The 15,036-nt window shown below is 40.2% G+C and overlaps 1 protein-coding gene across 1 annotated transcript in view; it reads right to left on the bottom strand.

Moving 5' to 3' along the window:
- brinp1 (bone morphogenetic protein/retinoic acid inducible neural-specific 1) overlaps window positions 1–15,036 on the bottom strand; it is a 228,838-nt gene that overhangs the window by 116,790 nt on the left and 97,012 nt on the right. The window contains exon 3 of the mRNA XM_047017393.1: window positions 691–881. Within this exon, the coding sequence (XP_046873349.1) occupies window positions 691–881 (191 nt within the window). The remainder of the gene's footprint in view (window positions 1–690; window positions 882–15,036) is intronic.

The raw sequence follows: 15,036 nt of genomic DNA on the forward strand, positions 1-15,036 counted from the left end.
ACTTCTTTACCTATTAAGATCTAATGGACAGAGAGATGGCCCACAGACCGCCATTCAGTACACTTCGGTTCTCTGGGTTTATATCCTCATAAATTGAGTTATTTATTGGGGAACAAAGTTTGAGATTAGAAACTTCCAGGCCATAACTCTCATCTAATGCCCTCAGGGTTAAAATATCATCCGTGGAGACAGCAGTGGAAGAGAGGGAGGGGGATGTTGCATTTCCTGATTCATATTTAGTCAGTAGGCTGATTCACCTTGAGGGCCTGTATGATATGGCAACTCTACACCGTCTACCTATGAAACTCCCTTCTACGACTGAAATTCTATATTTCATCTGGAATTATGAACACAGGCTGCCATAACAGGAAAATGTGTGCCCAAAGCCCAAACGTCAGGTAAATTCCAAACGGGAGGGATCCAATTCATGCTCTTAAACGAACCCCTCAGGGATTCAAAGGAACTCGGACACCAGAACCTTCCAGTATTGTCTGATCACACCACCATCATGCTATTATTGTATTGTATTTAGTAAAATTGAGATTGTTCCTTGATTAACCATGGCAATTCTGTTAAAATTTCTAGTCCTTGATTAATGGCTGCATTAACTGTGCTGTGTTTGTCACTGTTGTTTTGTATAAAATGAATAATGTACTAAATGAATACTTGAAGTAAATGTAATAATCTTACCTCCCAGCGTGGCAGATATGAGGATGTGTGTTCCATACTTCTTGATGATGGTATCGATGAACTGTTGAGTGGAGGGTCTTCGCCCCAGCAAGCGAATGCTTCGCTGGAACTCTGGCATTAGTGGGACAGGGTTCCGGATCAAGTCCCTCCTCTCAATAGCTGTGTTCCTCACCTTCCAACGTGCAAACTCCCTGCAAGGTAGAAAACAAGAAGTAGAACTATAAATGAGATTTCCATTAATGAGACCTCCATAGCAATACCTATAGTAACAACATTGTATTAACAAAGGAACTGGTATGCCGTTAGATTTCATTATGGTTTAGTGGTACAAGTTATTCAGTAAAACCTGGCAAGGGAAGGGTGGGTTTTCCAAGGGTAAGTGGATGTTAACATTGATCTTGTTTTGGTAAATCAACCTTCAACTGTCCCTTTACAATATCCATTTACTTCTTACACCCTTCCCCGATACTATCCTTTCTTACACTTTTGAAACTTCTACAGCTAAAACTTAATATAATTTAACACAGGGCAATTCCTATGTACTTCCAGTTCCAATGTTTTTACAATAGGTATTCCTATGTAGTTACATGGAATTTAATGTAATCTTAATGCTACATCAAGTCATCTTCGTCCTCTCGGTAAGAAAATGTGAATCAAAACGGAAGTAGTCTATCAAATAGTTCTGACAAACATTTGTAATGTACTGGCAAATCTCAGAGGCCAAAGAACAGATAAATCCAAAGTTCAAAAGAAGAAGTAAAAATTGTTCTACGATAAAGATCATTGAAACCATTGGCATTCATGATACAGTAACAATTCCATAATCATACTCTAAGCTAAATACTCAATAAGATGTACACGATTCACGCAAGTAATACATGCTAAATACTCTTGCATGTATTAAGCCCTTTTACATTAATGAAGTTCACAAAACAAACAATATATATAATGTATGTAAATGTCTACAGTGTCTTTGACTGAAAAACAAAAACGTAAAAAAAAACACTTTCTTCCAATTCAAAGGCAGCTGTCACCAGAAGGCCATAGACACAACTGTACTACGAAATGATAATCAATTTGCTGTGCCCTGAAGGGGAAAACTGCCGCTTGACATCATCCTTAGCAATCTTAAATCCAGAGGAAGAGTGTGTGTTCTTAATGCAGAAGTAATGCAAACCATAGTCACAGGGTAGCTGCGTGTTTTGTAATTATGTTTGCCAAGTAACAAATGCATCAGCATGGAAAGCTTGTGGCCCACCATCAAGCCCACAGACAGGTCCCTAATTTAATCACAAATAGAGACAGGAATTATTATACGGATACGAGTCAATAACAATTCAGTATACTGTACCACCAAACAATAAACCAGTTCTAAGGAATTGTCCTGACACATATTACACTTATTTAAATAAAACATAATATTTTTACTCAATTTGCTATTGTCTAAACAAGCACTGATGTAAATATTTCACATAATATGAACTGCTTATTTAGCTTTAGTTCAGGGCATGGAGGCAGACCCCTTTTGATTGCAGGGATTTGCAATAATCCCTTTGGCTGAATAGTTGTTTATTTTTATTTCAAGAAATCTTATTCTTGACAAAGATGTTTAGAGGTAGCATCTCAACAAACAAATGTCATGGGGTGTATGGGAGAGGCATGGGGGTGGTGTGTGAATGGAAACTGAGGAGAGGCCACAATAGAAATGTCACTTGCCAGCTCAGGTTGGCTGGTCTCAATGCACAATTAAGTCTATCAGCACAATTCTGATTCTTTGATTTTGACACCTCAGTCAAGACAGATTTATAAATCCCAGTTGGAGACTGAAATTACATTGAGTACAGGAGGGTTTAAATTGGTTATAAGTATGGCCATGTCACATATATGTCATGTAATTAAACACTTAAAGCACAGGTGTCAAACTCGAGGCCTGCGGGCCAAATGTGGCCCGCCACGTCATTTTATGTGGCCAGCGGAAGCTTAATGGGCTATTGAAATAAGTCTACGCTGCTTTACAGCGTGCATTGACCATAAACAACATCTCTCACCATGCATTTCGATAGTGTTACGGTAAAGTGACGACATCCCGCCTCTAGAAAGCAGTGTATGAACATCAGTGTTAAACGCAAAGTTTAACTGGGTGCATGGTTTGAATGACAGCACTCCAATGCAGTTGGTTCTGCGAACGTACCCCATGTGCATTTTCAGCCAAGGTCCTCGGGCATTCAACCCAAGTTGGTATCGCTCTCGAACTTGGTTAGAGTAGGCCTACTCAGCCAAGCTAGCATGTTTCTGCTTCCCTTGTCGACAATTTGGAGCCAGAAATTATGAAGACATCACCTTCATTAGACAAGGTTTTACCAATTGGAAAACGGCAATGTTTATTTTACATAAAGCTCAAAAAGCTATTCTGCGTTCAAATGAAGGGCAAAAAAAGTTTTGCTCTCGCGCGATGCGCGCTTGCATTTTGTCACCAAACACAGAGAAAAATATGCAAATGTATCCTCCAAGAAAAACAGCAGATTGTCCAAGAATTAAAAGGCGGACTTCAATTGCAGCATAATAGGCCCTATGTTCACAAAAGCTACAACAAAAACACCATGTTTTTACATCGTTACTGACGTTACATCGTAGTTACATTTGTCCCTTTGACGGCAACCATAATGCTGATGTGGCCCTTGGTGAAAATGAGTTTGACACCCCTGACTTTAAGTATCAACAGTACAATCACAGACATTGACTTCTACCCCATAGATACACATATGCACTCAGTAAATTCATTATCAAAGCACAAATAAGCAAACATAATTAATACAGATGTAAATGCACACACGCAGACACACAGACAGACAGGTGCATGTCTTTCTTTCTTTCTCTCACTCTCTCTCAGGCTTTTAAAATGCATCTAACTGCTTTCTTATAACGTGTTTTTCAGAAGCTGACAACATAATGCATGCAAATTGTACTGTGCCTGGTTTTGCATCAACAAGTCTTGAAGTAAAGTAAGGGAAGATAATGAGCACTACAGTGCATGACATCACTCAAGTTTAGATAGTAAGTGCTAGCCTCACAGAAGAAGTGGTTTGGTAAACAAAACTATTTTTTGCTAGCTATATTGTCTATAGCTAGCTACCTAGCTATGAGAAAAGACACAAAGAAACATTCTGGTATGACACATTTGAGAGAACCATTGAAATTGTATGAGGAGATGGAGAATGAGTTGGAAGAACGCATTTGCTTAAATTTTATTAGAAACAGAGACAGAAAACGCAACAAGGCTTTTTAATATGTCTCGAGCAGATAAGGGAGAATACAGTGTGCTTGTTCGACAGATGCCAATATTAGTGATGTGTCATTCGTGAACGATTTGTTCATTTTGAACGAACCCTTAGAATTGAGTTATTTGTTCATTTTTTCGTGGCCGCGAATTGGGACTGCTGCATAGACTTGTAGAGGAAACAGAAATGATTCGGCCATCTCCCGACTGTGTCTTCGGGTACAAGTCTTCGGATGCTTTTTCACGTGAACTATCGTCAGATACAAGTCTTTGGATCATTTTTCACGTGACCTGCATAGGCTCAGGACTGGTAGCTAGAGCAAACATAAATGATTTGTTCATTTCCAGACTGTGTCTTCAGGTACGAGTCTTCGGATCCTTTTTCACATGATCTGCATAGGTTTAGTAGAGGAAACAGATACCTCATTCCCTTTCGCGTGACTGCTATGCTTAGTACACTAAGACGTGAATGAAATTCGTTTACAAGTCATATTGACTGGTTTTGTTATTTTCACTTTACATTTACACTTAAAATTTAGTGCAGTGTGATTGTTTGCCGTGATAAATAAATGCCAATGTGATAATAAATGACAATTTAAAACCATACAAACTGTCATGTTGTACTGTATTTAATAGAATGTGCAATTCAAGTAAAATGGTCTTAGATAAAAAAAATATATAAAGAGGAGACTGAGACTCGTAACCAAAGACTGGGAGATGAACAAATCTTTTACCCGAAGACAGTTGGCAGAAGAACGATTCTTTTACCCGAAGACTCGGTCGGCAGAGCAACGAATCTGCTTTGTATTAGATGCAGGAATTTTTATTAATTTTATTTGTATTCCCCCCTCCTCATCAGCAATCTAAATTAATGCACTACTAAAGCAAAAAGCAACATTGTAAAGTAAACTTAATTTCGAGATTTTAATAAATAAGACACCAACAACTGTCTGAGGAGGCAAAATTCGAAGGAACATTGTTCTTGTCGTATGCCGTTTGGGGCATGCTATATCCATGTTAGCTAGACAGTATTTTATCCACTAAGAAAACCCTTCGAAAGAAGCTGAATCAATGTTTTGCCATCAACTGCTTAGTGGTGCTCAGCTAAACGTTGTACAACCTCTGGTGCAGCTCAACGCTATGTATAGTGCCAGCTAACCTGGTTGAAAGGGATCTATCAAAAAACTGGCACCAAATAATTTTTGGGAACCTGGAAGCGCTCATCCAAACAACGTCAAATACGGCACCACACGTCTTCCTTGAAACTGACACCTGCAAAATAAAAACTTTGCACAGTGCCTGGTTCTCAAAATAATGGTGGGAAATTTGTTGCCCTAAAATCCCACTATGAAACCACACACACAGACATATTATTAGCATTATTAGATAGATGGCAATGGTACATTCAATGTTGCTTCAAAACTATTTATTGTAAAGTAGTGAAAGTGTTTGGTAGACCTTGGCCTCTCTCTGCCATCTCTCTTTCCTCCATCTTCATACAGTGAGGTTCAGAGTATGTCACTTCAGGCAGATGCAGGGTAAAGGTGAACACTACTGCACAGAAGTAAAGGCGATTCTCAACAATGGCTCTTGGTGAAAGGAAAATATATGCTCAATATGCACCCATGGTCAACTACCAACTAATCGATTTAGCTTAAGCAGGTTTCCTGAAAGCGCCTTAAATTTGCATTGTGTTTCATGCAGCATTTCAGCAATTGCCTGGTTATAACAAAGGAATTCTGCTTTCAAATAACACAAACAGGAAATGTACTTGAGTGGGGTAGATCAAATGTTTCACTGTTCAGTGTTTTCCTTTTACTACATAGGTCCTCCTACCTGCAAAAGTTCAAAAAAATGATTTACATTTGAATAGCTCGTTGTGTCCTTCAAATTGAACCACTACTTACTTTGAATTTTCTGAGAGGCAATCAGACGGATTCTATCTACCAATGTACTGCTCAACAGTAGCCTGCTTTCACTGGGCCTCTTCAGCCTGCTGTTGTGACTATCCAACTGCGATAAATTTCCTTCTGTGCAGCAATTGTTCGACAACATCACATGGTGAGATTACATTGAAGTCCTATATTCACGTGATGACATTGGCTCGAAAACCTGTGCTTTGGCATGTGTAAGCCTATCGGGAGGGAAAAACAAGGGCATCATGAATATCAACTTCTATCTCAGTGCTTCTTCTACCTCTCTAAAGTAGATCAAAAACAGGAACCTAACTCATTGTCTGCATGATGGACTGTCCCAGACCTGAATTAAGACTTAATTGAAATTGATCTGGTACGGTAGAACAAGATGGGGTCTCTACCAGTCAGATGGCTGAGCGGTGAGGGAGTCGGGCTAGTAATCAGAAGGTTACTGGATCGATTCCCCGCCGTGTCAAATGATATTGTGTCCTTGGGCAAGGCACTTCACCCTACTTGTCTCGGGGGGGAATGTCCCTGTACTTACTGTAAGTCGCTCTGGATAAGAGCGTCTGCTAAATGACTAAAATGACTAAATGTACCACAAGCCAGCATGATTACTGTACAAACATGTCAGTATCATCTTTTTGTTCTTTCTATTTCCACAAATTACCCAGCGTTTTGTTCTTATCCTATATCCGATATATTACTGCCTTCCATGACCCTTTCTTGGGGGAAAAAAACCCTTAAACATCAAAATTATTCAATGTTAGAATAATGAGCACTTTTCTTGGTGTGGGGGGCTGGTGGTGTGCACTGGTTTTTGCAGATTTAGCTGGCAACTTCTGAGAACAAGCATTTACTTGGTGTGTGTTTTGCACACAGTAACTCATCTAAATGGAATAATGATAAGTCAATAAACCTGCAGCAAATGTGTTAACATGCCAAGCTAAGTATTAATTAATTATGTGTGCGTTTTCAGGGCTGTGACCGTTAGCAGGACAACATATGCAATGGGGACAGCAGATGAAAATTAGCCTCTCTGGCAACTCTGGCACACTTACAGTTTTGCTGTTGAACAGTGTGCATTGTCCCTGAAATAAATGGGAAATAAAACGGCCATATGTATTTAAGTCCTTATGTCCCAGACCAAGCAAGCCAGCAGATCAGTAAGTTTCCATGATGGTATCAATTTGAATCTAGCTTTATTCGGACAATGCAATTTTTGGGGGAAACTGCTATTATCTAGGGTGACCAGGGGGGTATTCCAGGTAGCGGGTTTAGTGAAAACCTTGAGTTGTTAAACCCTGAAAAGAGGCATACTCCGAGTTCCACGTTCCAGAAAGACAGGTAACGAAACCTTTAGGTAAGTTTCCTTGGTAACTTACTCCGTGAATCGAACCTGCTCGCTAGCAGGTTTTCCATGCCAAACTCTGCGTTTCTACCGATCCCCTCCCACTTTGAGCCCGATAGCTTTGGCAGACACGGCATATCATTTCCTGGTTCAGCCGAGCGATCTCAAACTAAATTTAATTTGCTTAGTTATACGCTGGGAGACGATTTTAAGGTTGCGATTTGATGTGCTTTAATTCCCTGATGAATACCTAAGTTAACGTTACCGTTTCCCGTCACAATCTGTAATTTATTTAGCAACATTCTTAGGCCTTGGGCCTTTGTCGCTAGTGTTACATGCCGTGGACATGCACTCAGAATTGACCAAATGCTTTTGGGCACTGAAATAAATACAAATAATTGAAATCGTATTTGGTCTTCTTCATTGCCTACAAATAGAAATCACAATGAGTAGCACAGCCTATTTCTATCGGCTATTGTTCCTACAATTTACATGATTCATATGATTCCTACAATTTACATGACGTACCATCCTGAAACTGGTGTTTCAGCAAATCTATTTCAACTTTGTAAATAGTTAGGTCAATATTGGCCAAACAAGCGAAAGTAATTCCCCTATGGTTTGAAGGAAGATGGGAAACTGAACAGTGAATTAGCATTAACCAAATAATGCCAATATAATGGAATTACAGTTATTTGACTATTTTGATTTTTGAGTTAAATCAGAGCAAGAATGTCAAATTAAGGTTGAATAATTTGTATCATATTGCAAATGAATGATATCTATGAAGGTTAACTCTTATGCCTACTCTACCATGATTATTGTAAACCAGAGATAGAAAGCAAGAGTGAGGAAGAAGGAGTGGGACAAGCTAGAGCTGAGGATAACGTCTCAGGAGATCAATAATCCACAGAACAATGCTTCACAATTCCTTAAGAACAACTACAATCACCCCAGAATCTTGACCCTTACTTATCAACATGACTAGCAATGCTACAGTAAGTTACACAATGAGATGTGAGAGCCATCAAGTTGAGACTCCATCCAGTAACTCCATATTTTACCATATGAGAGGTGGGGGCAGTTTGATAGCCTTACAAGATCAGCCTTTATTCTTCTGCCCTAAGTACACCATCTTTTGGTCAAAATAGAAATTCAGAAAATTCAACTATTAATATTCATATAGGTTATTGTTCCTACAACTAACATCACCTGTGACCATGCATCCTCTCGTAACTGGTGTTCCAGTAAATCTTTTTCGAGATTAGCCTTTATTCTTCTAATTTAAGTAGGCCTACACCATCTCTTGGTCAGTTTTTTGGCACTTTCTTCACGAGGTGCAGTTTGTACAACTAATTTACTTGTAACATGAGATTACATTAGCAACATTTCACTGTTCCACATGCAAAATTCACCTGCCATTAAATGAACATCTCACTGTATACAGCATGCCCTGTTGTCAGAATGTGCAAATCGTTTTTATATTCATTATTCTCATAATGTCAGTGTAACTGACAATTACAAAAAAAGCCTTTAAATAAAAGTACATGGAGAGAGAACTACCAGTAGCTACCATACAAAGTAATTCTCTGCATCCATTTCTGCGGCAGCAGTCATTAGGTCTCTTCGTCATCTTAATCATCATCATCATCCTTTGATAAAAAGCATTCTGTTGAGGGAAACTGCTACTACAAGTTGAAATAGGCACCAATTGATATTTAAACTTTGTATCATGTCGAATATGATTAAAACCATGGTGACGTCGAGGCTACAATCACAAGCGTAGCCTATAAGCAAAATATGCATTACCTGTTCGTAGTATGTTTTTATATGTAGCCTAATATAACATTGAACATGCTATTTTATTTAGTCCACCACTTTTTCTCCTGTAATATTAACGGACAGTGGGGTTAAATGTTCAATGTATGGACTGGCTATTGCATTCAAATAGTAAATACATTGACCCGGCAGTCGGCAGCAATTGTTTCCCACGCCAATTGTAGCTAAAGGCTACGCTGCTACAGCCGTGTTGCTTTTTTTTCGGAATATGTGCTCAGATTGACCATGAACATGAAATAAAACGTATATCTAAAGTGTGGTGAAGTATGACAAGGTTTTTTGTCGTCGGTTGCCATGGTGATTCCTAGTATCGTAGCTCCATAGATGTTGGCTTTTGGTAGTATTCATGCACGCGCTAAACTCAGAGTTGCCGTACTCCAAGTTTATTTAACAAATTCATATCAGGTTTTCTGGAACCAAATTTTCGGAGTTTCCCATGTTAGAGTAACTCAACTCAGAGTTCAGGGTTAATCTCAGAGTTTGTTAAACCCGCTACCTGGAATAACCCCCAGACGTCCTCTTGTTGCATTGTTTACAACAGCACATGACATCTGCAGCCATGCCAAAACGTAAATGTGTCTTGATTTTCTTATTTTAATATGTGGCCAATAATATGTTACATTTATTGCTTTAATGTATGGACAAGACACATTAACACCCCCCCACCCGTAACGAAGTGTCCGCTTTTTCACAAACTCAAATCTGGTCAACCTATATTATCCTAATATATATGGCAGTGAATAAAGCGAATCATTGGACGAAAGCATGTCATATCCCACAGCCATTTCCGCTTGACCTCTTCACCACTCAGATATAGTGCCAAAGTACACTTTATGTAATGTACACTTTATTACATTTAACTAGCTTTCATCCTAAATTGAATTCCTTGCAAGTTAGGCGGAAGGGACACCGACTGTCTCCCCACCTTTAAGAAAAGGCTCAAGACACACTTGTTCCGGGAGTACAACGGCACTTAGGAATGCTTGGCTGGACCTGATGTTAGTTTCCTCCAAGATCACAATGACTCTTATTGAGTGACTTGTTGCTCTTGTAGGTTATTTATAACAAAATTAAGTCTTATACTCGCTGTGAAATATTTTACTATTGATTATTCTTCCACAGGTACAGTCCTGCACTTTTTTTTTTTTTTTTTGTGGTTCATGTTGTTTTAACTTGTAAACTTGTATAACTGCATGCTCTTATGGGTCTTCCCGTTTGGCACTTGTTTAGTTTTTTCACAATGTATGCTTCATGTTTTGGCTGCCTGCAATGTTTGGGACTACCTCGTTGTTATGATCAGTGACCTATGCTCTTTTGTAAAGCTCTCTCTTGGAAGTCGCGTCTGCTAAATGCATAAATGTAAATGTAAGGTCTACACAGCTCAAAGACAAAGGGCCAGCTAGCAACTGGCACCGATGTTAGCTTCGAAAAGTTAGGGTTAATTGGGACCCAGGTTTAACCTGGTCCTAACCAGACCCTCGTACATTTCATTTGTACAGAGGGTCTGGGATCACTCCATTGACAAGCATTAACTTCCTTGAAGGCGGGTACTCTGTTGAAGTTTAAAACTATTGGATCTGCCCAGAGCCGCTCTGATCTGCCATAACAAATCGCTAGCGTTCGCCTTAGCCAACTCCTTTACCACTACTGTAACGGAGCTAGCTGCCGTAGCTGGAAAATTAAACTTTTCCCAAACCCCGTGGGAAGGAGGGCAACAACATCATGGCCACCAACAAAACTCAGCAAGGAATGTTCTTGCTCCGGCTTTAACTTATGGATATTTGGCAGCGTTGCCACAACCGCATAATAGCTTTGTTCACATCTTTCTCCGCCACCATTACTGAACTACAACTCAAACTAGTGCAGGACATCAACGTCATCGTTCTCAGCCACTACCTCTGTTCGCTGATTGGACCTACAAAAAATGTGTTTCTGAAAACCGACTTCAAAGCCAAACTCCCAGACCTAGTACAGAAACAAAATCCAAATTGAGCGGAAGTACGTAGGAGAGCAGAGCCAGGCTAACCCAGGTTAGTCTTACGTTTTATGATTGTACCTCGTTTTAATCGTCGGGGGGAGGGCGGGGGGATCTCAAGCATGCGCAAAGACGCAGAGTCCAGTTCATAGCCCAATTGACCGTTTACAAGCATGTGATGTCCGAATTATCAACCAACTCGGACCGAGTTATCTCGGGGTGTCGATTGGATCATAGTCGGACCGCAATTATTCGAACAAAGGTGTCTACAAGAAAGGGATCATTCTATTTCAGTCCAAATAAGACAGTAATTCAAATCCATGTAACCACGGTGAATGGGGAAAGATGGGTGAAAAGCGCTACTGTCAGCAGTTAAAGTTACTGGTGAGGAAATGGGTTAGTGTGTGTGCATTGTGGAAGAAATTGATTTACTGTGTGCTTACATTATTCACTAATCAATAGAACTAGTCATTGGAGTTAGTATGTTCTCATGTAAGCTTGCTATTAATAAGAGTAGATTGTGTCTGTGTAAGACTGTTGTAACGTCATTACTGCCTGTCTGTCACTATTAATGTTTACATTCTTGTGCCCTATAAAATATGGTCCTCCGGCCTTCAGAGGGGAGGAGCCAGTTGCATAAACTTAGTTTAAGACTAGTCTTAGCCTTAGACTGTCTAAAATTGTCAGGTTACACTAGTCTAATTAAGCCTGTTTGTTGCATAAATAGTAAGACTGACTTAATAGGCTCAGGCATGAAAACGGGTCAGGGGTGAAAAAGGTGAAAAGGATATTACCCCTCTAAGGGGGTCCGGGTGCATGCTATCCCATAAGAGAAAATTGAATATTCCATATTTTAAAGCATCAATCTGATGCATTTTGAGATACTTTTTTGCCAACCTGGGGAGAACTGGAGAAACGTAACTTAAGCCATGAGTCAAAAATTATTATGGCCTCCTTACTAAGTATTATGCAAGCCATTTCATGCCAGCCTGTCACTGGGTCTAACATTTACAGTATATGAGGCACAATGTGGTAAGGGCACCACAAATGGCTTAATGCATAACCCCCACAAGAGATGGTGGACATGCTGTAACTTAACTTGTCTACTCTTCCATCATGATTGACAGCCAATACAAGTACCAGCGTATTTTGAAGTAAAAATGCATATCCGCTACACAAATTGCGTACAGGTTGGCAGGTCTGCTTATTGATAGAACGGCAGGGACGGACTGGAAGTAAAAATAGGCGCTGGACTTTGATCAATACTGGCCCACCAGAACCGGTCCCCTATAGACCAATTATCACCCTACGTCACACAACTCTCAAGCAGACTCAACTGCGCATGTGGGTTGCAAAAGACGAACTTCTCCCTGTTCTATTACTCTTGGAGTGTCGTTCAGGTCATTATATATCTCTGGCCACTGGATTGCAGGGCTTGATATTAACTTTTTGAGGCTCTTGGCCTTTGGACAAATACATTTACGTTCACTTGTCTATGCACAAAAGTCACTTGACCCCGATACCCTTAAATAGCCTGTCCAAGTGATCGGGCAAAACTAGCCTGGCTAACGGAGGTCGCTTTCTTAGGCAAATGATGAATGAAACAGACAGGTTAAAGAAATCCGAGATTCTGGCTATCTTCACCAGACTCGTATCTACATTAGGCAGTCCTCCCTGACGTTTCTGGTGTAGAATGGAGTGAAATACAACATTGTGCACACTGCCAGTGAGCGAGTCTGACTGAGGCTAACGTCAAAACAGTGTACTGGGATGTAGTCTCACTCAGATTGCCAGTTTAAACAAATCAGAAAAATAATCGGACCAGCTGACTATAAAAGCAGAATTCCCATATCTCTTGAAAGCTGCCCTGCTCGACTTTTTAAATGTAGAATTGACTGTAAAAGTGTAAAATTATGAACTTTGTGACATGACGTGAAGACATGGTTGCCGCTCGACTATGCGGTCTGTACCGGGCGACATTCTCACTCAAATTTCAAGACTTTCGTGACCCAAATCAAAATTCTGATGCGACAGATCAATGGGTAATAGCTTTCTCTCTTAAAGGCTGTCCTCCTCTACCTTTTTAAATCTAACTATTTGTATAATCCTTGTGGTCCTTTTGCCATTTAAAATGCTATCCTTTCCCGGTTTTCTGCAGCCACAGTGCGCGCGCATCCCGATTGTTTACAAACAAATAATTGGTCTATACGCCACCACACCGAGCGCCCTGCTAATGCATGCAAATTCTGTCTGATGTGATGCTAGTTAGGGACTTCCATGGTTAATGCGAGCATATGCGCACAGCGCGCGAGCAATTTTTTTTGGCTGATTTGAGCGAAAAAAATTTTTTGGAGCTTGAAACAAATATAGCCGTTTGTCCAATTGGTAAAACGTTGTCGAGTGAAGGTAGTTAATTACGTTTACGTTTCTTAGCCTGGTTTTCCATCTTTATATTGTCTCAAATGAGCTTTTCTGTCAGTGTCACTGTTGTGTGTAAGCGGCACTAAGGGCTGCATACGTTCATTTGAAAATTCCACCGGAGCTTTGTGCGGTGCGTTCTCTTCTGCTGTGTTCAATGACTCAATTCATCAAGCTGTAGCTAACGTTAGCTAAGTCTATGTCAACAGAGCTCCTGGGTAACTAAACTTAAATATACTAGAAAATATAAAAATGATTGAAACCATCATTCACTTCATTCATTCAGTCAAGTAAATCGCCGAGGCCAGGAGTGCTTTCAGCTTCTGATGGTGGTCTGCACTGGTGATGCAAGGACCTTTGCGTTAATATTACCATGCACTCGCGCTCCCTTCTGACATGCGCACCTGTTCACAGTTCACTGAATACAGGGGTTCATACACATTTTGAACAACGGATTTCCATAACTTTTCCATGCCTTTACAATGACTTTAAACCAAATTTCCATGACCAAACTTGTGAAATCTTGGTGTATAAGTTAAAAAGTTGTATTACAAGGCTGTTTGTAATACTGTAGAATGCTCCATTCACTTAAATGGGGCTTCCCAACGTTCTGCGGTGAACAATTTTTTTACATTTGAACTTTGCTATGCCTATTTGACCTTTGCTATGCATATTTGACCGCTGTCAAGGGAAGTGGCCTTTTTGCCTCGGATTCACATCTTTTGTAGCACTCCGCAAGCAGTCCGGTAACTTTTCAACCCCAGCGTACTCCGTTGCTTAGCGACGTCAGCTGATTTGAAGCCTAAAGAATGTTCAACGTCTATGAAGTTCAACGTCAAACTATTTTTCTGCTGATCAACACTACGAATGGTAACAAATAAATTGTAAATAGACACACTGTGTTAAGTTACTTTTTTGGCAAGTAGCCGTGTAATAAGCGGCATGAACGCCCGTCATGGTCGGGAAAATAAGCCCCTTCAGCCCACATTACCTCCGCAGTTAGGACTTCATTTTTTGTCACAGCATCGGTTATCGACCCCTGCTGCTAGGCGTAGCAGTGGACCTCGCTGTGGTGAGAAAGCCGGTGATGGGTGTTGCTGTAGCTTTGCTAGCAGCACCCATCACCGGGCTGCTGTAGCACTAGGTTTGCTAGCAGCAGCGCTCTGATGTTTGCTACCTTTGGAATGGCTAGTTTATGCAGCCTCTCCCATGTTTGAAATGTCGAATGATTTTCCACCACACAACCGACATTTTGCTCGTCCCGGGTCTTTGTCTGTTTAATGTATCTTTCCATTTGTAGCCAAGCATCGTTAGAGCTACACTTTCCTGGCATTTTGAATTATCCCTCACGCTTCTCTGAGTTACTGTTGCTATGGCCATCTAACTTTTCAGTTAGTATGAGAGCGTATGCCTGCTTATATTTTGAACGCATTTCTTTTAAACGCATGTGAATTATTTAAAACTCAGCTTAAATGAACAACATGAAAATATGATTATAACAACTTTCCATGACTTTTCCAAAACTTTTGGGATTTGATTTTTTTCAAGCACTTTTCCAGGCCTGGAAATA

Source organism: Hypomesus transpacificus, unplaced genomic scaffold (assembly GCF_021917145.1).
Source record: "Hypomesus transpacificus isolate Combined female unplaced genomic scaffold, fHypTra1 scaffold_55, whole genome shotgun sequence".
In the NCBI taxonomy this organism is placed as follows: Eukaryota; Metazoa; Chordata; class Actinopteri; order Osmeriformes; family Osmeridae; genus Hypomesus; species Hypomesus transpacificus.